The sequence below is a fragment of the Gadus macrocephalus genome, chromosome 8 (assembly GCF_031168955.1).
Source record: "Gadus macrocephalus chromosome 8, ASM3116895v1".
In the NCBI taxonomy this organism is placed as follows: domain Eukaryota; kingdom Metazoa; phylum Chordata; class Actinopteri; order Gadiformes; family Gadidae; genus Gadus; species Gadus macrocephalus.
Window position 1 is genome coordinate 6714223 of NC_082389.1, and position 25922 is coordinate 6740144.

The following is a 25922-nucleotide window of genomic DNA, read 5'->3' on the forward strand; positions in this document are numbered from 1 at the left end:
TTATTTGCAGTGTAAGAGAATTCTGGGAAATCTGAATGCTGACAAAATTCTCAGAATTCTGACACTGCAATTTATTTGCACGCTAAAAAAAAACTCGACACTGCGACCAGGTGACAAATGACTGGTGAGAACCTTCTTAAATGAACCTTTAATGCTGGATTTAATTATCAGAATTCGGATTTTATCCAAGTATTCTGACTTTATTATCAGAATGCTGAATTTTATCTCACAATTCAGAGTTTATTAGCCTATTAGATTTCTGAATTAAAATTCTTGTGATGAATAATCTACATTTGTACAGTCGATGTGCAGCACTTTAATTCCCGTCAACTATGTTTTCTAACACCAGCATTTCCACAACTATGCTCATGTTCGTGACTGCTATACAAAACCATTTATAGTGCATCTATTTTTCTGCTGGGTAGTGATAGTCGCCCTAAATGCAGCTTTAATTTGGGCTCTGATTCTGAATAAATGCCGCTGCTGAACTGTGTGAATAAATAAAGGGAACTGAAATCGAAAGAAGACACATGGTTTTGATGTACCGTGAATTCCAGCTGAAAGTGGAACATTGCTGCCATCAGGGGAAATTAATGTAACCTAGGCATATTGTAAGTAGCTTTCAATTCCTTGTTTTTTTGTTGATCATGTTTCGTTGGAAACCACGGGAGCTGGAAAAACCCCAGAGTAACTCATCTCCTTTTTTAACGTTACAACAAATTCACAACTTGTTTGACACAAACAATGACAACTTGATTGCTGTTAAAGAATGTTGCCCACATAATTAGCACCAGTTTTCAATACTGAGCGTCTGTAGCCTGTAGTTTTATAGCACACACACACACACACACACACACACACACACACACACACACACACACACACACACCATGCGTGCACGCACACACGCGGAAAATGAATAATGAATGAAAAATTGTCCGTCTTCAAAACTTGAGGAAGTTTTAGACAAAAACTTCCTTAACACAAAAAAGGAAATTATGGATATACAGGGTGTTTTTAACATACTGGATCCAACAATGATCCCAACATTGACAAATAATTCAGATCATTGCACTCACAATTCCTGTAAACAGTTGTAGTTGTGAGCGATCTTTCAGTGTGTCGAGAAGGCTCCACACCTGGCTTAGGTCAACCATGGGGCAAGGAAGGCTTCACCAACTTTCTCTTTTGTCCATTGAAAAGGAGCAACTATGCAAAGTGAGTCAAAGCCACGTTATTGATCGCTTTGCCACCATGAAGGCGCGGCGATACAGCTTAATAGTGAAAAAATAATCATTTAAAAAGGCTCTATGCAGTAGTGTATGGCCTTATTTAGTTTAATTTAAGAGCTTTGATGGTTCTATAACATTTTCCAGGTTGATTGGTGGCAATGAGCCACCTCACCTTAAGTCAGAAATTCTATTAGTTTTAAACCTTGTTTCTTGCCTTTTTAGTACATGTCGTTCTGGCAAAATTATGCTGTTTCCACACAGCTTCTAAATAAATATAGATGTGTAGACTTCTCCTGATAAAGAGGTGAAGGTCATAAAGAGACATTTGTTTATTTGTCAGTTACCTTATTTGTAAATCTTTGAGATGTGTATGTGTTTAAATAAATATAATTGTACGGTACTCATGAATCCATCTTTGCGTCTTTACCTTTACCAGTGCTTTAATATAGCCTACAGTATGACAGTGACAACAATTTTGAAGCTCGTACATACCCTTCTGTATCCATATATTTCATATTGTGCACACGTAAAAAAAAAAAATTGGCAGTTGGGGGCCTGTGCCCCAGTAAAACTCTAGGTCTAGCAACGCCCCTGGCCTGCAGAATGTACAGAACCATGGAGCCTCAATCTCAACCCCTCTGAGGCCCAGAACCTCTGCCTTCCATCCCATGGTTATTATGTACTCCTGGCTGCTGTTTTATATTACGGTCCTCCGCATGATTAATGTGTTGTTTTTGTCAGTCAGCCAATAGTTGTGATGTCTTTGTTTTTTGTGTGCTTTAGTGCAATGCCTCGCTCCACAGTGGGTCAAGGGAAATGTATACAAGGGAAGAACCATTTTCTGAATAAAGCCGACTAATTGCCACAGGATGGATGTCGATTGAAACCAGTCATATAACAACAAGGCTATTTTAGGAAACAGTATAACCAATGGTGGTTGTTAAGGCAGATGTTTGGATTTGCAACATCTGACAATGTTTCTGGTGGAATTCTTTGATTGTAGATTGAAAACTGACAATGAATGATCAGGCATATCAATCTTCTCATTTGTATTGAATTTATGTTAGTTGCGTTAAACATCGAAAACCATGTACCTTTCATGATTGTTTGACTCTTTGGACGAGGGAGATTTGATTTCCCTGAAGTTGAGGGACAGCTGTCAATAATGACCTTATATCTGATTATTGTTCCCATTAAAATGAAGCCGGTGTCCATGTGCTCTCACACACACACACACACACACACACACACACACACACACACACACACACACACACACACACACACGCACAGACAGCACACACACACACACACACACACCGATGTACAGAGCACGTGTTCTCGGCCAGCCATACGGGCGCGAGACTCCCCCCCCCCCCCCCCTCTATTGGTGAGGACGGGGTCTATGGAATGGGCTCTGGTTACAACTGCTGGTACCACTGTTGCAGACAAACCCTAACATCAGCACTTTGCAAGACATTTTGCTTGGAGAAAAGGGGCACACCTTTTATTTGCAATCTCAAATTTCCTAACCAATCATTTTAACTTTGAACATTATTCTAAGTCCTCCCCCGGCTTCAAAAGTGCAACCTTGTGGCTACCTGTAGCGGCAGAAACTTCTGCAACACAAAAGCTGCGGAGGTAGTGCTGAAACCTTTGCAAGCTATCGGAAACCTCCATCCCTGCGGATAAAAGGGTTATCAACAGAACCAGAGGCGTTACAACTATGTGCTAAACGAAAGGCACATTGCAGTGCAGTGGATGTAACTCCGAACATCAAGTCCTCGACCTTCTGTGAAGCACAATGAAAGGTAGGTCATTCAAAAACGTTTCGTACCCGGCCTATAATGTGTTGAGTTCAAACGGCAAACTAGTGAGGAATAACTTATGATTGGTGTGTATTCTTCGTTTTATTTTCTTGAGTTCTGCACTTATGTGCTACTATGGAGCATTCTCCGGCCGAACACGAGGAATGTGTAGGCTACAACTCCCCTGCCACATCTGGACCCCATCAGGCGCTCCTGCAGGGGACTGGCTCTGGGGTTTGTTTTGCATCTGGCCGCGGCAGCACTTCAAACCCCGACTAAACGTGTATCTTTAGAATGAAACGACGGGATTGTTTCAAATATAGCACAGACAACGAAAAAATTTGTTTAAAATCTATAAATAAAACTGTTGTAAAATCACAAGTAGTGCTATTGGAGAGACAAATTCAACGGTCCATGATTGGAACTTTTTGTTACAGGGCTGTAACTGAGGTTATTTGAATCTAATGTCAGGGAAAATAGTGTCAGAAAGTGCAATTACTTACCATGGAAAATAACTGAATAAGTGTTTTAAAAGGGAAATATTCTGCAAATAAAGATATTGCCTATTTCTGTGGATTTTAGGCTTATCTAATTCAATAATACATCAAAAATAATAAACGCTTTTGTGGTTCTGGGAAGGCTTCTAATCTAGCGTTTGACAATAATAACCCTTTTTCCTACTGCTCAGAATTCGTGATGGTGAGAGAAATATGCACAGCTTCCTCCTCACATCCAGCAGTTTAAATATATGTGCTGTTGTTTCCTGATGTACAGCACAGGCTGGAACCACTCATGTCAGGGGTTTTGTTTGTGTGTGTGTTCATCTTCTAGGGCCCTTGTAACTGCCTTCCACAGTCTTCTTTGTCCTCTGATTCACCTCACGCTAAAACCGACTGTGATCCGTTGGGTTAGCTGAAGGTTGTAACAATATATGTTTATTTTGAAACCTCAAAAACCTCCATCTATGACTCTGAGTCAGGACAATAAGTCACATGTTGATCTGAGCAAACGAAGGAAAGTTTGTTGCAGCTGCACGAATGCACGCCAAACAGACGTTATTTTGTAAGCCGTGTGAATGTTTCTCAGGTAAACAGATGATCTTGAACAAACTCTCAACAGCTGTACAGAGATCGCCCATCTACTATTTTGTAACCAAACGACTCCTGACTTTTCATTGATTGGAACAGCGTTAGGTATTATGAAAGGAGACAGGGCTGTTTTTAGACACGGAACTGCATTCTTCGCGTGTCTCAAAGCCAGATGTTACTGGTCACAAATAGTCTGTAGTCTGAGGGTCTGCGTCGAGGGGGGGAAAACAAAGTGTCCTCACTGCCAATGTGGATCACATGTTTGTTTGCTCTTGGGTGTGTGTCATTGGGGGCTTGGGTCTTTTGGAGATGGAGGGTTTTAAAGTAATTGCTTCCTGTGGGTCTGTTTTCTGCCTGCGGCGTGGTCATTCCAGAACAAATGAGCTTCCAGTGCAGAGTTTATTAAGTCCTGAATAGATCAGCTTTCTGGGGAAATATTGATAGACTTACTATTATTTGAAGATTGCATTGGAAGGATTTCTCTCTAAAAGTTGCAAATGAATACTTCACTACTCGGCATTAGAGAGAAATATGTTTTTTCTCTCTAATATCTCTTATTAGTGTATTGTTATAGAGCAGCTATTAATTAGGGGTCCAAGCCAACAGGTTGGATCCCTATTGTTTTTTAAGTTATTTTTGTTTTCCAACAAAGCAATCAATCGGAATGCAGGAGGATTGGCATACTTGACATCATCATTCATTCAGTGCTCCCCTTGACTGTAGGATAGGAGGGCCACCCAGCCATTTTTGTTGTTGTCATGTTCGACTCGATAGATAATCTTACTGTTTGTGCAAGAAAAGTACTCGTGTTCCTCCAACCATAGAAGTGGGTCAAGTGCTCCATGACTTTATGTACTTAAAGGAAGGATATTAGAAAATGTCTGGTTCTGAGAAGGAACAGCGTGGGGTATTAAGGCAAAGCCAAGCAGACTGGAAATGTAAGCACAGGTCACCCGCTTAGAATACCAACCACATTTGATAAACATCATCAAAACCCAGGACCTCACTGTGTGTAGTTACTATAATTAAAAGGTTGTGTTGGGCCTGTCATGGGAAACTTCAAGATGTTTTCCAAAACGGAAAATAGACAAGAATAGACAAACATTGATTTTCTCCTATAGTCATGGACAGTGGAAACAACAAATGCGTAAATGTAAATCTATGCATTTAAGATGTGTCAGATAACGGTCCATGGAGCGAGAAGAATAAGGACATGACTGGAAGAACAACAAAGACAAGGAGAATAAATAGGGGAAACTTTAAGTATCCAAAATATGTAACGGAAATGGATAGCCCTCTATCAGAAATCCGTACCTCTCTCTCGCCTCTCGCTGCTAAACCCACGTAACTGAAACAGATATCACGCACGCACGCCCGGATGTCCCGCCTTCTCTTCTGTCAATACACACACCTCTCGAAGCATCTCGCTCCAGGTGCTCTGTTGTTGGATGAGAGGGTCTGGGAACGAGGTCCCTGCCGAGGTTACACGGCGTGTACGGCATCTTCTTGGATCATTCCCAGTGGGATGTGTTTGCTATCGGTGCCTGTAGCCATCTTCACCTCTGCTGGTCCTGCCCAGCACCTAGTGCCTCACGGTTCTGGTCTTAGATCAGGCCGCAAGATGTCCTCAGAACCCATTGTGGGATTAAACTCAAACTCTATTCCCATCCATTTATTTGTGTCTCCCAGGCCTTCGTTAAGATACTGTTTGCGATGGCAAACAGTGGTCGCACAACTACGATGGCACAACTCAACACGGTGACCTAGATTTCCCCCCCCAAATAGCTGGACCTGTTCCGGGAGTGCTCAGTGTATCATTGATGTTGCGACGTCGTGTAATACAATGTTTATGCGGAATTGAGTCAACAGCCTTGAGTCAAAGGCTAATAGCATCCTTGAGAAATAGGAAATAATTTGGCTTCAATACATTTCACTGTGATACATTGTCAACAAAGGCAACAAGAGGGGCCAATGAGATAACCAGCTGCCTGAGCCAAAAACTCTTTACTACCAACTGCCTTGGCAATTACATGTGTGACAAAGTCATCTAGTTCCCTCCTTTAGGTTTTTGTCTCCCTTTGGGTGTGTATATGCGTAGGGCACATATCCAAATTTTTCCTGTAATGAGGTGGTTTTTCTCTCTCATCACTCTACATCTCTTGGTCTGTCTCACACTTTTTTCTCCGGGGGCATATGGCGTTTCTTTATTTGTACTGGCCAGGACTGACGACGACAATGTTCCCGGGCGTACATTCCCACGAGTACGCTGGCCACATGAAAGGACTGGTGGGAAAGGGAACCCCAGGGAGAGAGACGTTCAAAGGAACAGGAGATGGGGCGAAAGGGACAGCCAGAGAGGGACATAGACCTTGGATTTGGTGTTCTGGGGGTTTTATGGTTGCACACAAGATGGTGTTGACTGCAATGACCTATATCGACCTTCTTACCGTCGAGTTGATAAGATGACATTCCCAAGCGATTTATGGTCAGGACTGCACTCTCAGTAAATGATTGCAGTTATTGTTATTATTTAGCAATTTTAAGGTGTTCTATTGAATTCACTTATTTGAAATCGCCACACTCATCGTGTTTCTTGACGTTTCTGAACTGTCTTTGTGTTTTTTCCCTTCCCGTAGACGACTTTGCTGATGACGAGGAGGTCCATTCCTTTGGCTACAAGAGGTTTGGTGAGTACTGGCCGGGCTGCATGTTTAGGGGGTCCGACAAAGTGGCTTTCTCTGCTGATAAGCACATTCCAAAAGTACTCTTCTAACAGTGCATGATTATTCTACATTTTTGACGGACCATTCCCTCGGACTCTCATGCACTGATAAACACCTTACAAGTCGTCCTCGCTTCCACGAAAACCGCTCTTTAGGACTATTTATATTGGACGCTGCTTCCCATGTTATTCCGCGGCAATAAAACGCCGGTGGAGCGGAGGCAGAGAGAGGAACGCCGCAGCTTCCTGGGTGTTCCTGACCAGCGGAGCAACATCCAGCGCATATCAACCTCCTCTTATTATTGTACGCTGACCATTAGCATTCAACCTCCTAAAACCAAACGTCAGAACAGAGCTTTCAGCAAAGGTCGTTTTCTGTAAAATTCCCCAACGAGTAGTTGAATATTCTCCATTTTTTTCTCTTTGTTATGCTTGGGTTAAGAAAAGCATACCAACCCACATGCATAGCTTCCTTGTAGTCGTGCTTTAGTGTCCACTTTCTAAACATACATATATATATGTGTCCCAAAAGGGCGGCTTATGTTACAACAGAGAGGGGGGGGGGGGGGGGGGGAGTTGGCTCTCACGGTGGTGTTCGCTGAGGTTTCCAGAAGTGTTGAGTTCTCATCCCATGATTGCGCACAGCAGTCATATCAGTAAGTGCGACAGCTTGGCTGCTTCATGTTGAGCGTGGCCAGGATCACTTTACACATGTGTTAAACCCTTTACAGGCGGGGCCAACACCTCTGTGACCTGCTCTGTGGTAAGTGGTAACGATGGGCAGCCTCACATCTCGAACTGGGAGCTGTTCAGTGGAGCCACATTCCTCCTCTGTCGCCAACTGGGTGGCTTTGCCAGGGCGTTTGGGGTCAGAACAGAACAGAGTGGAGAAGGTGGGGGAGGAGGTAGGCGGAAACTGGCCTGAGGATTTTCTCATAGTGGTGGTGGGCATGCACTGTGACTGTGTCTTTACTGCTGACACCGGGCTCCTCAACAAGTCTGAAATGCTTTAAATGTCAGATGGTATTGAGGACCAATCAGATCCATTTCATTTGGTGAAAGGTAGGGACTTAACAAGGTTTCTTCTTGTAGAGAATAGAGCACCTTTTAAACGGTTCTAGAGGTACAAAACAAGGTTTCTCCATGTAGATTCATGTAGTTTCACCTTTCAAGGGTTCTATGCGTACAAAACACGTTTTTCTTCTTTGAGAGAATACCGGACCTTTAAATGGTTCTAGATGTGCAAATCAAGGTTGTCTCTTTGAGATAAAAAAAAAGACATGGTTCTAGATGTACAAATGGTTCTAGATGTACAAAACAAGGTTTCTTCTTTGAGAGAATGCAGCACCTCTCAATGGTTGCAGAGGTACAAAATGAGATTCATTTAGGTCAGATGTTCTTCGAAGTTTCTCCTCTGTCACTCGAAGTGGCAGCAGCAGTGGGCCCCTATCATCTGAGCCATCGTTTGAGGCCACGGTTCCATCCCGTCGGCGAAGTTGGGATTCGCGCCATTGCCTAGCGTCAACAGAGTGGTGAATGGCCTGCTAACTTCCCCCCGTAGAGTTGGAAGAGAAGGCACAGAGAGATGAGGCTGGAGACTTTAGGGCTCAAAGATCTGGAGGTCATAGGACATCTATTATACCGCAGAGAAAACGGCCAGACCTGGAAGGATGCAGTCCCGCTTCTCTGTGGCTGATGAAGAACATTTACCGAGGCAAAGACGTGCTGCTCTTTGGACCTACTCCGTAGAAACAAAGATAGATGAACAGAGTGAGAGACAGTGATTAAAGAACCTAAGGCAACTTGTATTGTATTGTGAGACTCAGGGTTAGGTGCAGCAATTGTGTTTTTCTTTAGGGGAAGGCCGGGCTGGGTGGGTCTTGGGTTCCTTGTGGGAATCAATGCTGCTTCAGCAGAACCAAAGGAGACGGTATTTTGGGATGTGTGGTGGGCACTCTTCTAAAAATTTGAGAAATAGCCCCTAAAAATACAATCTCAAATGAGTCTGTGTATGTGTGTGTGTTCTGGGTGGATGGGCGGGTGTGTGGGGAATGGGGGAGAGGGGAGAAGTAAATGTACTCTGCATGTAAGGTAAAAAGGTCATCATGTCCTGCATGTGCTGTTTCAACCCATTTCTAAAATGACCAGTCACTCAAGGGCCCTTGACCAGTTACATAAGCTATCCGCGCCATGACGCCAGAGTTGTATAATACATCTCTCTCCAGTGAGCTGGTCTCCGACTGAGCCTTATAGTAAGTGGCGGGGCCGGGATGGGGCTGGGAGTAGGAGGGGGGGCCGTCGTACGTCGATCATGGATGTTTAGAAATGTGAGGGGTACATCTCTGAGTGTATTCATTCCATTACTTCATTGGCCTGAGAGCTTTTACCCTTGGCTTACATATCATCCCCTCCCTCTTCTTCTTGTTCACGTGTTCCCCGGATGCATTGGTGAAAACGTTTAGCGACAGCGTTACTTTCAGCCAAGGTGCTTCAACATTCTTGGGCCGGTTATTGTGGGCAAAGCAGCAAGTGGTTTGAATTTATGTTTGCGGGGGTTGTGGAGGTTGGTAGCAGTTTTATGAAACAATAATGGAACTTAACTGCTTTACTTTATTGAGAAAAAACATTTTATCAACTCTATCGCCGGAGGAGGCATGTGAGCGATGTGGTCGGTGAGGTGATTACTGGGTTATTCCAGACTTGACCACGGACAGGAAGACAGGCCTGGATGAGAACGCAAATCACGAGACCCATTGGTGGTGTTGGGGGGGCTAACATGAGGCCAACTGCGAGGGTTCTTGCTGAATGAGGGGGGGGGGGGCTGGTAAGGGGGATGGTCCTGACTAGGGGTCATGAAAGGTCAGGCACAGGTCATCATAATGAACCCCTGCTCTTTTTAAGGGATAATCTTTATTTAACCCTTTGACATAATGTCGGCGAAAGCGGTCAAGGTGCATACGCGGTGAGAGACAGGTTAAGCTGAGATATGTTTAAGAGGTTTTCTTGGTGCCTAGCAGTGTTTTGACTTGTTCAACGTTATTCATATATAAGTGTTCAAAACAGATGTTGTTGTTTTTCTTGCTAACGCGCTTTTCAAGTTGCATTAGACAACATTATCTTTATGTATCAAAGAAAAAGCGGTTGTGTCCCTGTTCCCTGTGTGAAGCTGCAGCTGGATGCGGCTCTGAAAGACGGACCGCTTTGCGGCTTGAATCAGCCCCCCTGTCAATCAGGAGTTTGTTATGACTGTGTGAGTTTCGCCATCTCCCAGCCGACACCAAACCGACATCGTGTGGCGTCTTAAGAGACCTGTTGGCCCGCGACCATAATGGCCGCCTACGTTCATCCGCGAGGACAGCAAGAGACCGACCTCACCGCTGTAGACAATGCACAGTGTAGACACTGTGTGACTGTGAATTTTCCATTTTCAAAATTCCTATTATAGGACAAACTTGATGAGGCCATGCTGCTTGTGCTTCGGCTTTGAAGCTCAAGTCTTTTGGGTCGGGGGACGTCCAAAGTCAACGTCTGTGTTTTCTCTCCTTGGAAAGGAGACAGAAGTAGGCAAAAGAGAGCGATGTCGATTTGACTTTGTTGCATGCTTCCTCCCCTTCATTTCAGCTCCGGCTTGATGCATCTTTGGCTGTGATTATACTGGCTCCCAACCGGAGTTTGATCTGATATTATCTTTGCTTATGTCCCCCTATTAACATTTGAGGGGATATAGTGAAAAGGGCTGCATAAGACAAAGTCTAGCAAAAATTGTTGGCCGCAATGATCTTTTTTTCCATTGACTTTGCACTTCAAGTGACCGTAAAGTGCATGTCTGGCCATTTGTTTGCGCATTCCCATCTGCTGGAAGCTGCTGGGAGCTCTCTATCACTACTTGAACCAGTTCCATAGGATTTAGCAACGAATGGTTTCAGTCAACATATTTCTGTGGAGATAATTCTCGTTTTAATCAAGCAATAGAAGTTTGACTTTAGGATAAAACTCTTCCAACGTCTATCGGCCTATCTTAAAGTCTCCATCCAAATGGGGATTTTTGAGCAGGTAGTTGTCATGGCACCCAGCTCCACACAGACTGGATTTCATTGGCTCTGCTCGGCTGATAGCAGCTCGATAACGCGCAGGGACATATCGTCCAGTAAACCATGATTCTTGCGAGATCTCACGTCAGCAGTTCCAGTAATTTGTGAAGGAGCATGGCGGTGGGGATGTTGTTGCTTCAGGGAAGATCTTGACTGCCACCCAGAAGGCCAGACCACACTAAAACCAAGCAGAACAGATGGCGCTTGGAGCAAAGGAAGACATGTGTAAAGAGACTACGTACCTCTGCAGAGAAGTCAACGCTTGTGCTGCGGTGCTTGGTCTTCGCTGTGGTTCGGGGTCTCCATGCTCGTTTGATTAAGATATTAGAAAGCGACGCGGTACCACAGCTCTTTGTGTGTTAGCGTGGTTCATGCTGTTGTGGTGGAAGTTGGGTCGAGGGTTGAGTACTACGTCTACTTGTTTTTTTTATTTCAGGAGGAATGGCAAGAAAACGGCCGTGTGTGACGAAGATGACGAAGGTGTGTAAGGCCGTGGTGAACTTTCACTAAGTCCTTCCTCAGATCTTCCAGCTCTGTACGTATCAGCAGAACAAGCCCCTCGGCTTTCCGTACCCCACTTCTGGCTGGAGTTTTGCAGGGTTTTGTGTTTTACTTGAAATGACCTCATTGTAACGTACCTTGGGTGTAACACGAGTAGGAGGGTTCACGGGGTCATGCTGCTACGTTATGAAGCCCTATAAAACTTGTTGAAGGCATTGAGTGCATGTGAGCCTTTCGAGGGGGAGATAAGTTCCCTGGGGTCTAAAGTGGGGTAAGAGGTTGGCAGTGCCAAACCAAAGTGAGATAACGAGTACTTTATGTTGTGAACAATTCAACTTGTTTATGGTGTTGAAGGGATTCTGAGGTTAAGAGGGTCAGGCAGCTTTGGCTGAATTTCATCACAGATGCATTCTCAGACTGAAGGACTTAAAAGCTTAGTTAAAGCAAAAACAACAGTCATACAGCTTTTAGTTTAACTGTATTGTCATTACAGAGCATTACACTTGATCATGGCGATCATCGTGTTTTGATTATACAGCTTACTCAAGTGTAATTTATTTTACAACATATTGGCTGTACGTGTGTGCGTGTGCATGAGAGACGGAGAGAGTCATGTGACTTGTTTATTAAAGGGAAAATACCTCCTTAATAATGCACATGCTGGTGCTACTTGAGTTGCACATTTTACAGCCAAGTCGGGCCTGGGAAAAACAACTCTCAATCAAAAAACAGAAAGAAAATGAAGCGCCAGTAAAGACCCCCTTCTGCCTGCCAAATCGCGGTGGAGCCGCTGTCGTTGTTTTACTACCTTCATCTACAATCATGCTTTTCTATCTTTTTATATTTGCTCGCTTTGGCTTGTTTCTTCTATAACCTGAGGCAGCAGGAGTGCATCAAAACTATTCAACGCGGAAAACTCACAAACTCTCAGCAGGTTTTTTTTGCGAGACCCACTCAAAGTGAGTCTGCGTGTCAGCCCCAGAACGGAACCTGCTGACTGGGACAAAAAAAAGGCTGTTTTGATAGTGCAACCAATACCTTCCCCATTACAGTGGCTTTCGCTTTGTTTACACGGCACACTTTGCGTGCTTTCCCTCTTCATCGCAGGATTATTGAGCTGTTTGTCACGTCCTGTCCCCCAACCTAAGCGAACACACATGCAGGGACCGGGAACGGCGCCAACCGTCCCGACACGCGTTGGATCGGAGGGATTTCGATCATCGACGTCAATTTTTTACTTTCTGCCTATTTTCAACCCTCTGTGTCGATCCCTTCTCAGATCACTTCACCTCCGGTTGAAACAGTCAATAGGAAGTGTGCCACAAGGCTTCAACAACCACTAGAACATAATGTCCAATCCATTGTCCTAGATCCGTTTTTTCATTTGTGTCGTCAAGGTGTAAAAGCACATTCCGAACCACGTTGTTGTTGAATTCCCCAGGGTCTTTTGATTCACAATTCGTATCCTCTCGTGAACTAGTCTTAAGACCTTGTGTCTCCGTTTTCACTTATAAAGTTGGCAGCAGGCGGAACAAGCAGGTGTACGCCATTGTGAAAACAAACACATTTGGAATGCAGATGTGTGCAACGTTGGAACAGCACTAGCCGGAAAGGCTGATGAGGCTGATTCATCCCCAATCAAAGAAAGGCACACTTCATGGCACGCGTAGCCATCGCTGATTGTCTAAAAATATGAATGAATATTTGTGAAATCCCAGCACAATGTCCAGTTCACTTCACTTGGGAATGTCATTTGAAAACAAATCGAAAGTTATAACTGTTTCTGAAAAGAGAAAGGCCTTGGCCCTCGAGGGAACTTTGTCCCAATTGTTCATTGTATAGCAGCAAAAGACAACTGGTTTGCTGTAAGATATGTACATGTAGTTATTGAACATTGTTGCCATCATATATCAACAAACATCACATCCACAAAACGTGTATTGAATACAATTTAATATACAGTTTAATATACAAAAAACAAGTGTTGAAAACAGAGGTTTTTCATGAAGCAAATGCAACATGTGTACGACAATTGCAATGTTGCATAAAACATGCACGATCCATTGCTATTTCTAGAGATGCATAGCCCTTGTAGAAGATGTAAACTCTTCCTTCCGTCTAACTGAATACAAAGAGATGACAGAAAGCTGGAGAGATCTGCCCTTGAAGAGTCGGGCAATACTTCCCAAGTATGGTGCCTATATAGCAGTCCTCATATTTGCGTTGTATGTTATTTTTCCCTTACCTCAGCATTAATACATCCACTTATTTGACCACAACTCCCTTTTTTACGGACACTATGGAGAGGAAGCGTCCCACAAAGACGCCCATGGTATTATACTGCTGCTAATGGCCATTCTCGACATCGCCATCCTATTTGCCTTTTGAACACCATGGCACGAACGGCCAAGTGCATCCAGCGTTCTTCTCATGCGTCCTTTCATTCGGGCTCCAGCCTAACAAGAAACAGATGCAGCCAGAGGGCCCCGGGCCAATTTGAATTGTCATAAACCTGTTTTGGAGAGATGGAGAGAAAAAAAGAGAAGAGCAGTGGAGATAGAGGCTCTGGTATGCAGGGCTTGCTCAGCAAACGGAGGAGCCTAGTAGTGGCTTGGTAATTGGTCTCAGGCGTGAGTTCCCCCAACACCCCACCTTCCCCCCTGTCGAAGAGTGTTTACTAGTTAACATTCCGGTTGAAACTGTTTATTCCAGGGTACTTATTAGGAGGACTTCATGATGACCTCAGGGGAAACTGTTTCTTTCTTTCCCTTTGCTGTCCTTCTTTTCTTTTTTTAGCCGAGCAGTATGGCCTTCTCAGTGGGGCGGCCTCGATCTTGTTGTCAACCTGTGCGCTCGAGTTGTGTCATAAAACGGTGTAGTTAAAGTAACTGGGAGCTTCGTTATTAATGGAGTGGAGGGGTTGAGATTTTTGGGGATTTTTTCATCCAAAATGAAAGCACAATCTTATTATACAGGTTGTATAGAGCTCCTCATACAACCAACCCCTCTAATTGGCTGTGGTAAATATTTGATTGATTACTTTCGATTCGGTTGTTACTTTTCAATATTTGTTGTAAAACTGTTTCTATAGTGACGTTTTATTTCATGCTGGGTCTCTCCTCATGCATATTATTCTGAAAACGTGTGTTGCTTCACCGGTGTGCGGGTGTAATTCTTTTGGTGTGTGGAACTAAATATATTTCCACCAGAAGGCTAGACTAGGAAATAAAGAGCCAAAGGTGCCAGAGTCTAGTGTAGTGTTTGCTCAAACCATTGAGTCATCTTTGGTAAGAATAAAACTCAAGAATAAAAAAAGGGACATCGAACAACGCTCCTTTCTTAGCGTTGCATCCCGTGCGTTTTCACACAAGGCCGAGCTTGATGTCAGGGTTACTCCTGTGGTATCCTTGTTACTTTTACTGTATATACTGTAGCATTAACAGTCCATGCAATGGTTTTCCTCACTCGCACACAGAAGTCCCCGGTGTGCACAGACTCTCTTTGTGTTGCTTTGGAAATTTCCACTGCCACCCGACTCGCTGTGAGACTAAGCATGGCCGCAAGTCCCGCTGCAGGTACACGGAGCAAGGGAGGGAAACGGAGAGAAAACCGTGAGGAGGAATTTATGCTTTGACTCACTCACCAAGCCAAACTGAAATACAGCTGTGACATGCACCAAAGTGAGCTCTCTCAAATCCTATGTAGACTTTGGAAGTGTGGCCTTAACATATGAGTGCTTATTCAGTATCAGTGCTGAACTTTCTTTTTCTACTCTGGAAATAATTCACACCATTATTTGGTCTCGGTGTGGCTGTCATTTCTTTAAGCACAAAGCCTGTACAAACTGTTAACTGTGAAATGAAATCCAAAGAACAGCCGCCCAACATACCTGCAAACCTCTAATTAGGTTTGAGTTTGCGCTAATCCGTGAGTATCCCAGCCCCTTGATAGGGACCCCCCCTGGTCTTGTTTTACAGGCTCAGGGCCAGGACTAGCTCAGCCCCCCCGCCGACCAACACCACCCCCCCCTGCGTCGTATCACCCCCCATTCCCTCATCATCACCGCAGAGCTCAGTCGAGCAGCGGTGCGTTTTGGGTTTGTTTAATGGTACACCATATACGTGTCGGAAGTGTATGCTCACACTGGGGTGCTCTTTACGCACACGCGGGGACAAGCATTCCCCCCTCGTCTTAATTTACTCAACGCATGACGACGCAAAGACCGCGAGCGATGAGGTGGAGAGTGCTGGGGGATCTTCAACATGTATGGCATGTTGAATATGATGCCATTCTGTAGCCCCGGCTGACTACTTGTGGATGTCGGAGGTTGTTGCTCAAGTTAGAATAAAATGGTGTGTTCAAGTTTTAGCCGATGTGCAGGTGCTTAATCATCTTTAGTTATGCGCTACCTTTCACACGGCGCAAAGGAACGGTTGAAATACGTTCCTCGGGTGATCGCTGCCTCTGCTTTTCGGTGCATGGGTTCAAGTCGTCCGAAGATGTGTTGTGCTGAGAAGGATGAAAGGTCCAAGCAGTGAGTTGGTTGTTGTGTTTCTTCGAAGCTCCAGCCCCCCCCCCCCCCCCCCCCATCTGTTAACTAACACTAACGCTTTCCTCAGTCCAAAGTGTTCTCCCACTTACGCTGTTGACTTTAAATTGCCTTGAAGTGCTCGGAGCTCGCCTTGTTTACACGCTGGTCCTCCTCAGGACGGCCTGCCAGGCGGGGCCACGGGGGGTCCCTCACCGTCTTATACCCCCACCTGGGCTCACACTCAGGCCGGAGCCTTCAGCACACACTTCCATGTCTAGCAGGAGGGCCTCGTCTGGGCCCCGCTGTGCTGCTCAGGCCACAGTGTTTTCACAGATGTGTGGGTCCAAGGCCAAGAGGGCAATCCTCTCCCACAATGGTCCAGCCCACCCCTTGACATGGAGGGATGGAGCCAAGACGCCTGTGGCTGGCAGATGCAGGCTCGGCAGGGCAACAACACTACCTTGAGGCCGGATAGCTGAACAAAATCAGCTTGCTACAGCCAGCCAACCAGGGGCCAGATTTGAGTTTCCCAAGAAGAAATTTGGAGGTTGCGATATATTTTCCTTAGAGCCTTTCATTTTCTTAAGAATGTCTTGGAACTATTTTCTTAAGAAGAAGTTTTTATTCCATTCTTACAATCTTTTTTTAAGTGTTCGAAGGAAAAAAACGGATGTGATGAATATGTCAGTTCCCAAGACCCTTTTGTGAATCCGAGCCAATTCCTATTGTTTGCTACAGCATTTTAAAGATAAGTCAGTTGAGTCCTAGACTGTATTCTGTCTGCTAGTGTAATGCAGCAGGGCTGTTTCTCTCAGGAAATTATCAAGCACATCAACATCCTGTTTGCTTCTGAAAATAAACTCTATCAAACCTCAAACAAGAGTGAAACATTGTTATAATATTCACAGATATATGCATAAAAAAATGTGGCTACAGTTTATATATACAGTACGCATATATAGTGGATCAGACATATCTGTATAAAGTAGCACTGTATAGAGATGTTTATCTACGTTGGACAAACAGCAAATACATTTCTGGCTGTCTGGTTGCAGCTTTTGCAGACTTTGCAAATGTTCTTTTTAATTGTAATTGTTTACAGAGACTTACAGAGAAGTACTCTCTGTGTGCACACATATGGAAGAAAGGATTCTCTTCATCATTTCATCAGCCGTACCCATGGCTGTGTTATTTTTTTCCACGGCCTTTGACACCAAAATCTGAGGAAATTCTAGAGAATGATTACTGTGTTGCCAACATTTCAAGACCATTTCTGACCATTTGGATAAGTGTTTTTTAACCCTTAAAAGCAGACTGCAAAATTGCAATCATCAGCTTCCTGTGTGGTGTATGAAGAATGCTTTCAGAGTTTTGTAATTCAGGGATTTGTACACTTATTATGTCCTCCCCATTGGGGTAGCCAAAGGGCACTATGTCAGCTTTCACCAAGTTCCAACAAATCCCCTGACTTTATCTTATAGCAACCACAATGTTTAGTTATACATCATACTGCGTTTAGTAATGCATCAACTGAGGTTAATGTTAAATAACATGAGAATGACTGTGAATGTTGCAATTTTGGTACTCCTTTTCCTCGTTGTTGTTTCGGTTTCTTTGTTTCTCTTGCTGCCGTATGGCCAAAATATGTGCTGTACCAAAATGTAGCTGGATCAAAACATCTTAGGTTTCATACAAAGTCTCATCTTAGGTTTCCTACAAAGTCTCCTGTTTCCCCTTTTTTCACAAGAGTAAATGTTTTCGATTGACACTCAACCACAGCCTTCTCTTTTTCAATCATGGTCAGAGTTCAGCCACAAAGTATGTGAATTCCCCATACATCCTGCTTGTCCCCGTTACATCTCAGTGTCGTCATCCTGTGGAATAAATGCTTTCGCCTGCCTGCCTTTGTGTTTCTTATTTCTGACCCAAAGCTATCTTCTTGTCTTGCAGGAATCCAAGAGGGTACAGAGTGCACCAAGTGTAAGAATCACTGGGCGTTGAGAGCAGCTATAGCCCTGCTCTACGTGCTGTGTGCCCTGCTCACCATAGCGGTGGCCGTGCTCGGATACAAAGGTAAGTCCTCGTTTGTGAATAGCCCCTCCGTGAACAAAGTTCATCTTTCTTAAATCGGTCATTTCTTTTCATCAACGAAACATGTCTTATTGTAAGTGATTGGTATTGTGAGAATATTGTTAGGAAATCAACCAGTGTTAAGTGGTCAATTGGATTGGTCTTGATTATATGCGTATCCATTTTGAGCAGTGACGCATTTATGGCACATCGTATTATCCGGAAACTCAACTATTAAATATAATTGTATAGGCAACCACTACCAGGAGTGGGGTTTGAACCCACGAGGTCTGATGTCCATTTGAACTTAAGTCCAACGCCTTAACCACTCGGCCATCCTGGTAGTGACATAATGTCACAGCCATCAAGGGACACATTTAGATTTTTCACATCATGGTAGGAACCATCTAGTGACTTGAATTGTATTTGAGAAGCCACAGGTAGACAGAGCAAGGTACGGAGGAGTGTTGGAGAGCTTGGGTAGGTTGAAGACCTAGCCAGGTTGCTGCATTGGGGATGAGCTGCAGACTTGCTTGGTTTTCTGGGTGAGGAACAGTTGTATCCTCCTGTTTTGTGAAGCATCACTCGCAGGAGTGGGTAGTCACAGAGATGTTGGCAGTGAAGGGTCATCCAGGCTCACTCCCAGGTTTCTAGCCGCCCCAGCTGCAGACACCACATTGTTCTCAATATTGATGGAGAGTTTGTCAATGGTTGATTTGCACTGCCACCTAGGTTACAAACATTGAAAAATTGTGTGTGTGTCGACATAGCTGTGGGAATGAATGCCAGAACCTAGTGACTTGGTGTACAGAAGGGATGGACCCCCGAACAGAAGCCATAGGGAACCAGAAGTAAGAATACATGGTTAAGACAACTTGATCGCATATGTCATCTACAAACTCAGTATTACAGCAATTTGAACCTACATATATATAGTTTAAACACAAATATATGAAGTTATAAGTTTACCAGGAGTGGGGTTCGAACCCACGAGGACAAATGTCCATTGGATCTTAAGTCCAACGCCTTAACCACTCGGCCATCCTGGTGGTACAAACGGATCTCATCAAGGGACATATAGGGAATATTCACATTATGGTAGGCTACTTAGTTTGTGTCATAGATGTGTTAGGAAAAGCGAGGGCGAGGGTTGTTCTGATGGACCTATGTAAATTAAGAAACTGTCCGGTCTGGCACGAAGATATGGAGGTAACGGTCTACCAGGGGTGGGGTTTGAACGCACAAGGACACATGTCCATTGGATCTTAAATCCAACGCCTTAACCACTCGTTGTATTTCATTCAAATTTTCTTCATAGTAAAAGTTGAAGCATAACTTTGAGACATCCTCAGGTATTATCATGATTTTCAACTCCACTACTTAAATTGGGTTGATGCTGGATTAATAGCCTACTGATCAGCTCCATGCTGATACTTCATAATTCATAATTTGCCCTCCTGATTATGCACTTCTTATTATCAATGAGTTCGATTTTTCACGATAACAAGTAGGATGTCACAGAATGCATTTGTATGTTACTGTACTATATACAGCTATTGGAGTTGCAACACAACATGGTTGAATTGCTGACAAAGTTGATTTGCATTTGTTTGGGTAGGGTAATGTATACCAGGAGTTGTGTTTAACCCACAATGATGCATTCAATGGTAAATAATTCACTGAGATCTTTGATCGGAATAGTTAAATAATACCAGGAGTGGGGTTCGAACCCACAAGGTTATACATCCATTGGATTCTAATTCCAACTTCCTAACCACACAACCATCCTGGTTGTAATTCATCCTAATTTACCACATTAAAATTTGAAGCATAACTTTGAGACATCCTTAGGTATTATCATGATTTTCAACTCAACCACTTAAATTGGGTTGATGCTGGATTAATACCCTACTGATAAACTCCATGCTGATATCTCATAATTCATAATTTGCCCTCCTGATTATGGACTTGTGATATTAATGAGTTCGATTTTTCATGATGATAAATAGACAGCATGCATCTGTAAGTTATTGTTCTATATAATGCTGTTGGAGTTGCAACACCACCCAATTTAATTGTTTTCAAAGTTGATTTGTTTGTTTTTTACTTGCATTTGTTTTAGGGTTTTAACCCAAAGAGACGCATGCTTCACTGAGTTGCTCTTCCCGGAGCAAGATTTAAACTGGAATATGTAATACTACCAGGAGTGGGGTTCGAACCCACGAGGACTGTCATCCATTGGATCTTAAGTCCAACGCCTTAACCACTCGGCCATCCTGGTGGTTTGATAGACCAATTGTCTCAATATTGAAAGAAGAAATAGTTGAAGCATAATAAGTGATGTAAGTCTAGAAGTGAGATTATAAGAGCCTGGACCAAGACCTGCATGGCCTTCTGGGTGAGGTTGTGTCCTCCTGATTTTGTGGAGCATCATTGTGCAGGAATGGGTAGTCACAGAGGTTTTGGCAGTGAAGGACAGCTGGTCATCTAGGGTCACTCCCAGGTTCCTCGCCTTCCAAGCCGCAGACACCACAGTGTTCTCAATATTGATGGAGAGCTCATCAATGGTTGATTTACACCTTGGTCTTCAACCTTGAAAAACACAGAGTTGTGTGTCATCTTCATAGCTGTGGTAGGAAAATCTCTGTGAATGATCGTCAGAACCTTGGGAGTTTTAGTGAGACGATATGGTTCAGATGCAGTTTACTTCCAGGTTACCTTATAAATGCAGTCAGACTTGTATTGTGGCTGTCAACCTACATAATATTGTTCAGTACGAGTTGCAACACAAGCATATTTGACTACCAGGAGTATGGTTCGAACCCACGAGGACAGCTGTCCATCGGAACTTACGACCAACGCCTTAACCACTCACCCTCCCTGGTTTTGACACAGTAGTTCAGCCATCAAGGGACACGTTTGGTATTATTCATATCATTGTTGGCAAGTTGAAGGGACTTGAATCTGATTTCAGCAGCCACCAGTAGACAGTGCAGCTGCATTCCAGATGAGCTGCAGAGGTCGAACGGCACAAACATGCAGACAAGACATAAGGGAATTACTGTCGTCTAGACGTGAGATTATAAGAGCCTCTGCCTTCCATCCAGACTGGTGATGGGCGAGAAGGTAGTTCTGTTGGACCTATGTCAATTTAGAAATTGTCCAGTCTGACATCTTAACACAAAGATAAAAGGTAATTGTATACCAGGAGTGGGGTTCGAACCCACGAGGACTATCGTCCATTGGATCTTAAGTCCAACGCCTTAACCACTCGGCCATCCTGGTCGTTTGATTGACATGTTGTCTCAATATTGGAAGAAGAACATGGCCTTCTGGGTGAGGAACGGTTGCAACCTCCTGATTTTGTCGAGCATCATTGTGCAGGAGTGGGTAGTCACAGAGGTTTTGGCAGTGGAGGACAGCTGGTCATCCAGGGTCGACCCCAGGTTCCTCGCCGTCCGAGCCGCAGAAATGTTGGCTGTGAAGAACAGCTGGTCATCTAAGCTCACTCCCAGGTTCCAAGCCGTATTTACCGCAGACACCAAAGATTTCTCAATATTGATTGAGTGTTGTTTTCAAAGCTTCAAAGCTTGAAATATAGCTGTGTGTCATCTGCATGTTGGAGATGCCAGAACCTAATGACTTGTTCTACAGAGATAAGGATATCGACCCATGAACTGGTATAAGCTAGATGTAACTACATAGAGTTCAACCATTGTCAATGGTTAAAGTCTACCAGGAGTGGGGTTCGAACCCACGAGGACTATCGTCCATTGGATCTTAAGTCCAACGCCTTAACCACTCGGCCATCCTGGTATGAAATAAATTGATGGCCATCAAGGAACACATTTAGCCTTTTTTACATCATTGTAGGCAAATTCATTTGCGTATCATCCGCATAGCTGTGTCAGGAAAAGGGTGTATGAATGATTGTCTCTGTTGAGTGATCTGCCTTCCATCCAGACTGGTGATGGGCGAAAAGGTTGTTCGGTTGGACCTATGTCAATTTAGAAATTGTCCAGTCTGACATCTTAACACAAAGATAAAAGGTAAATGAATTCCAGGAGTGGGATTCGAGCACACGAGGACTAACGTCCAATGGATCTTAAGCCCAACGCCTTAACCACTCAGCCATCCAATTGATTTAATTGACAAATTGTCTCAATATTGAAAGAAGAACATGGCCTCCTGGGTGAGGAACGGTTGCATCCTCCTGATTTTGTGGAGCATCATTGTGCAGGAGTGGGTAGTCACAGAGGTTTTGGGAGTGGAGGACAGCGTGTCATCCAGGGTCGACCCCAGGTTCCTCGCCGTCCGAGCCGCAGAAATGTTGGCTGTGAAGAACAGCTGGTCATCTAAGCTCACTCCCCGGTTCAAAGCCGTATTAGCCGCAGACACCAAAGATTTCTCAATATTGATTGAGTGTTGTTTTCCACCTTAGTTTCAAAGCTTGAAATATAGTTGTGTGTCATCTGCATGTTGGAGATGCCAGAACCTAATGACTTGTTGTACAGAGATAAGGATGTCGACACAAGAACTGGTATAAGCAGGATGTAACTACATATTGTTCAACCAGAGTTCTGGTTAAAGTCTACCAGGAGTGGGGTTCGAACCCACGAGGACTATCGTCCATTGGATCTTAAGTCCAACGCCTTAACCACTCGGCCATCCTGGTATGAAATATGCTGATGGCCATCAAGGTTAACATTTAGCCTTTTTTACACCATGGTAGGGAAATTCATTTGTGTATCATCTGCCTAGCTGTGTCAGGAAAAGGGTGTATGAATGATTGTCTCTGTTGAGTGATCTCCCTTCCATCCAGACTGGTGATGGGCGAATAGGTTGTTCGGTTGGACCTATGTCAATGTCAATTTAGAAATTGTCCAGTCTGACATCTTAACACAAAGATAATAGGTAAATGTAATCCAGGAGTGGGGTTCGAGCACACGAGGACTAACATCCATTGGATCTTAAGCACAATGCCTTGACCACTCAGCCATCCAGGTGTTGTAATAGACAAATTGTCTCAATATTGAAAGTAGAACATGGCCTCCTGGGTGAGGAACGGTTGCATCCTCCTGATTTTGTGGAGCATCATTGTGCAGGAGTGGGTAGTCACAGAGGTTTTGGCAGTGGAGGACAGCTGGGCGAGGTTCCTCGCCGTCCGAGCCGCAGAAATGTTGGCTGTGAAGAACAGCTGGTCATCTAAGCTCACTCCCAGGTTCCAAGCCGTATTAGCCGCAGACACCAATGATTTCTCAATATTGATTGAGTGTTGTTTTCCTCCTTAGTTTCAAAGCTTGAAATATAGCTGTGTGTCATCTGCATGTTGGAGATGCCAGAACCGAATGACTTGCTCTACAGAGATAAGGATATCGACCCATGAACTGGTATATGCAGCATGTAACTACATAGGGTTCAACCATTGTCAATGGTTAATGTCTACCAGGAGTGGGGTTCGAACCCACGAGGACTATCGTCCATTGGATCTTAAGTCCAACGCCTTAACCACTCGGCCATCCTGGTATGAAATAATATGATGGCCATCAAAGTACACACTTAGCCTTTTTTACATCATGGTAGGCAAATTTATTTGTGTATCATCTGCATAGTTGTGTCAGGAAAAGGTGCATGAATGATTGTCTCTGTTGAGTGATCTGCCTTCCATCCAGACTGATGATGGGCGAGAAGGTTGTTCTGTTGGACCTATGTCAATTTAGAAATTGTCCAGTCTGACATCTTAACACAAAGATAATAGGTAAATGTATTCCAGGAGTGGGGTTCAAGCCCACGAGGACTATCCTCCATTGGATCTTAAGCACAACGCCTTAACCACTCGGCCATCCTGGTGTTTTATAAGACAAATTGTCTCAATATTGAAAGTAGAACATGGCCTCCTGGGTGAGGAACGGTTGCATCCTCCTGATTTTGTGGAGCATCATTGTGCAGGAGTGGGTAGTCACAGAGGTTTTGGGAGTGGAGGAGAGCTGGTCATCCAGGGTCGACCCCAGGTTCCTCGCCGTCCGAGCCGCAGAAATGTTGGCTGTGAAGAACAGCTGGTCATCTAAGCTCACTCCCAGGTTCCAAGCCGTATTAGCCGCAGACACCATAGATTTCTCAATATTGATTGAGTGTTGTTTTCCTCCTTAGTTTCAAAGCTTGAAATATAGTTGTGTCATCTGCATGTTGGAGATGCCAGAACCGAATGACTTGTTCTACAGAGATAAGGATATCGACCCAAGAACTGGTATAAGCAGGATGTAACTACATATTGTTCAACCAGAGTCAATGGTTCAAGTCTACCAGGAGTGGGGTTCGAACCCACGAGGACTATCGTCCATTGGATCTTAAGTCCAACGCCTTAACCACTCGGCCATCCTGGTATGAAATAAGATGATGGCCATCAAGGTTCAGATTTAGCCTTTTTTACATTATGGTAGGCAAATTCATTTGTGTATCATCTGCATAGCTGTGTCAGGAAAAGGGTGTATGAATGATTGTCTCTGTTGAGTGATCTGCCTTCCATCCAGACTGGTGATGGGCGAAAAGGTTGTTCTGTTGGACCTATGTCAATTTAGAAATTGTCCAGTCTGACATCTTAACACAAAGATAAAAGGTAAATGTATACCAGGAGTGGGGTTCAAGCCCACGAGGACTATCGTCCATTGGATCTTAAGCCCAACGCCTTAACCTCTCGGCCATCCTTGTGTTTAAAAATACAAATTGTCTCAATATTCAAAGAAGAAATAGTTGAAGAATAATCAGTGATGTAAGTCTAGAAGTGAGATTATAAGAGCCTGGACCAAGACCTGCATGGCCTTCTGGGTGAGGAACGGTTGTATCCTCCTGATTTTGTCGAGCATCATTGTGCAGGAGTGGGTAGTCACAGAGGTTTTGGCAGTGGAGGACAGCTGGTCATCCAGGGTCGACCCCAGGTTCCTCGCCGTCCGAGCTGCAGAAATGTTGGCTGTGAAGAACAGCTGGTCATCTAAGCTCACTCCCAGGTTCTCCGTACTAGCCGCAGAAATGTTGGCGATGAAGGTCAGCTGGTCATCCAAGTTGACTCCCCAGTTCCAAGCCGTATTAGCCGCGGACACCAAAGATTTCTCAATATTGATTGAGTGTTGGTTTCCTCCTTCAAATCTTGAAATATAGTTGTGTGTCATCTGCATGTTGGAGATGCCAGAACCTAGTGACTTGTTGTACAGAGATGAAGACCCCAGAACTGGTATAAGCAGGATGTTACTACATATTGTTCAACCAGAGTTAATGGTTAAATGCTACCAGGGGTGGGGTTCGAACCCACAAGGACTATTGTCCATTAGATCTTATGTCACCTTAACCATTCTGCCATCCTGGTAATGAATTTTGATCATGGCCAGCAAGGGTCACATTTAGCCTTTTTTACATCATGGTAGGCAAATTCATTTGTGTATCATCTGCATAGTTGTGTCAGGAAAAGGTGCATGAATGATTGTCTCTGTTGAGTGATCTGCCTTCCATCCAGACTGGTGATGGGCGAGAAGGTTGTTCTGTTGGACCTATGTCAATTTAGAAATTGTCCAGTCTGACATCTTAACACAAAAGGTACAATTATACCAGGAGTGGGGTTCGAACCCACGAGGACACATGTCCATTGGATCTTAAGTCCAACGCCTTAACCACTCGGCCATCCTGGTTGTAAATTAGTGCAATTGTCTTCATATTAAAAGTTGAATCATAACTTTATGAAATCATAAGGTATTAACCTGATTTTCAAAGTCAAAGTTAATGCAAACACACAGAAATGAAGTTACTGGTCCACCAGGAGTGGGGTACGAACCCACGAGGACAAACATCCATTGGATCATAAGTCCAAAGCCTTAACCACTCGGCCATC

At 44.1% G+C, this 25922-nt stretch overlaps 1 protein-coding gene and 10 non-coding genes across 11 annotated transcripts in view; 1 reads left to right on the top strand and 10 right to left on the bottom strand.

Moving 5' to 3' along the window:
• Positions 1-2607: 2607 nt before the first annotated feature.
• The window catches only part of LOC132462736 (collectin-12-like), a 41771-nt gene continuing 18456 nt past the window's right edge, over positions 2608-25922 (top strand). Inside the window, exons 1-3 of the mRNA XM_060058452.1 lie at positions 2608-3043; positions 6765-6815; positions 17924-18046. Coding sequence (XP_059914435.1) covers positions 3037-3043; positions 6765-6815; positions 17924-18046 — 181 coding nt within the window. The 5' untranslated portion in view covers positions 2608-3036. The remainder of the gene's footprint in view (positions 3044-6764; positions 6816-17923; positions 18047-25922) is intronic.
• trnal-uaa (transfer RNA leucine (anticodon UAA)) lies at positions 18304-18386 on the bottom strand. The gene has a single exon. It is a non-coding gene; the product is annotated as a tRNA-Leu (tRNA).
• Positions 19010-19092, bottom strand: trnal-uaa (transfer RNA leucine (anticodon UAA)). The gene has a single exon. It is a non-coding gene; the product is annotated as a tRNA-Leu (tRNA).
• On the bottom strand, positions 20242-20324 carry trnal-uaa (transfer RNA leucine (anticodon UAA)). The gene has a single exon. It is a non-coding gene; the product is annotated as a tRNA-Leu (tRNA).
• On the bottom strand, positions 21246-21328 carry trnal-uaa (transfer RNA leucine (anticodon UAA)). Its single transcript has one exon. It is a non-coding gene; the product is annotated as a tRNA-Leu (tRNA).
• trnal-uaa (transfer RNA leucine (anticodon UAA)) lies at positions 21777-21859 on the bottom strand. Its single transcript has one exon. It is a non-coding gene; the product is annotated as a tRNA-Leu (tRNA).
• trnal-uaa (transfer RNA leucine (anticodon UAA)) lies at positions 22636-22718 on the bottom strand. Its single transcript has one exon. It is a non-coding gene; the product is annotated as a tRNA-Leu (tRNA).
• Positions 23487-23569, bottom strand: trnal-uaa (transfer RNA leucine (anticodon UAA)). Its single transcript has one exon. It is a non-coding gene; the product is annotated as a tRNA-Leu (tRNA).
• trnal-uaa (transfer RNA leucine (anticodon UAA)) lies at positions 24344-24426 on the bottom strand. Its single transcript has one exon. It is a non-coding gene; the product is annotated as a tRNA-Leu (tRNA).
• Positions 25640-25722, bottom strand: trnal-uaa (transfer RNA leucine (anticodon UAA)). Its single transcript has one exon. It is a non-coding gene; the product is annotated as a tRNA-Leu (tRNA).
• Positions 25845-25922, bottom strand: part of trnai-uau (transfer RNA isoleucine (anticodon UAU)) — an 83-nt gene continuing 5 nt past the window's right edge. Inside the window, exon 1 of the tRNA in view lies at positions 25845-25922. This exon is cut by the window's right edge and continues 5 nt beyond it. This is a non-coding gene — a tRNA (tRNA-Ile).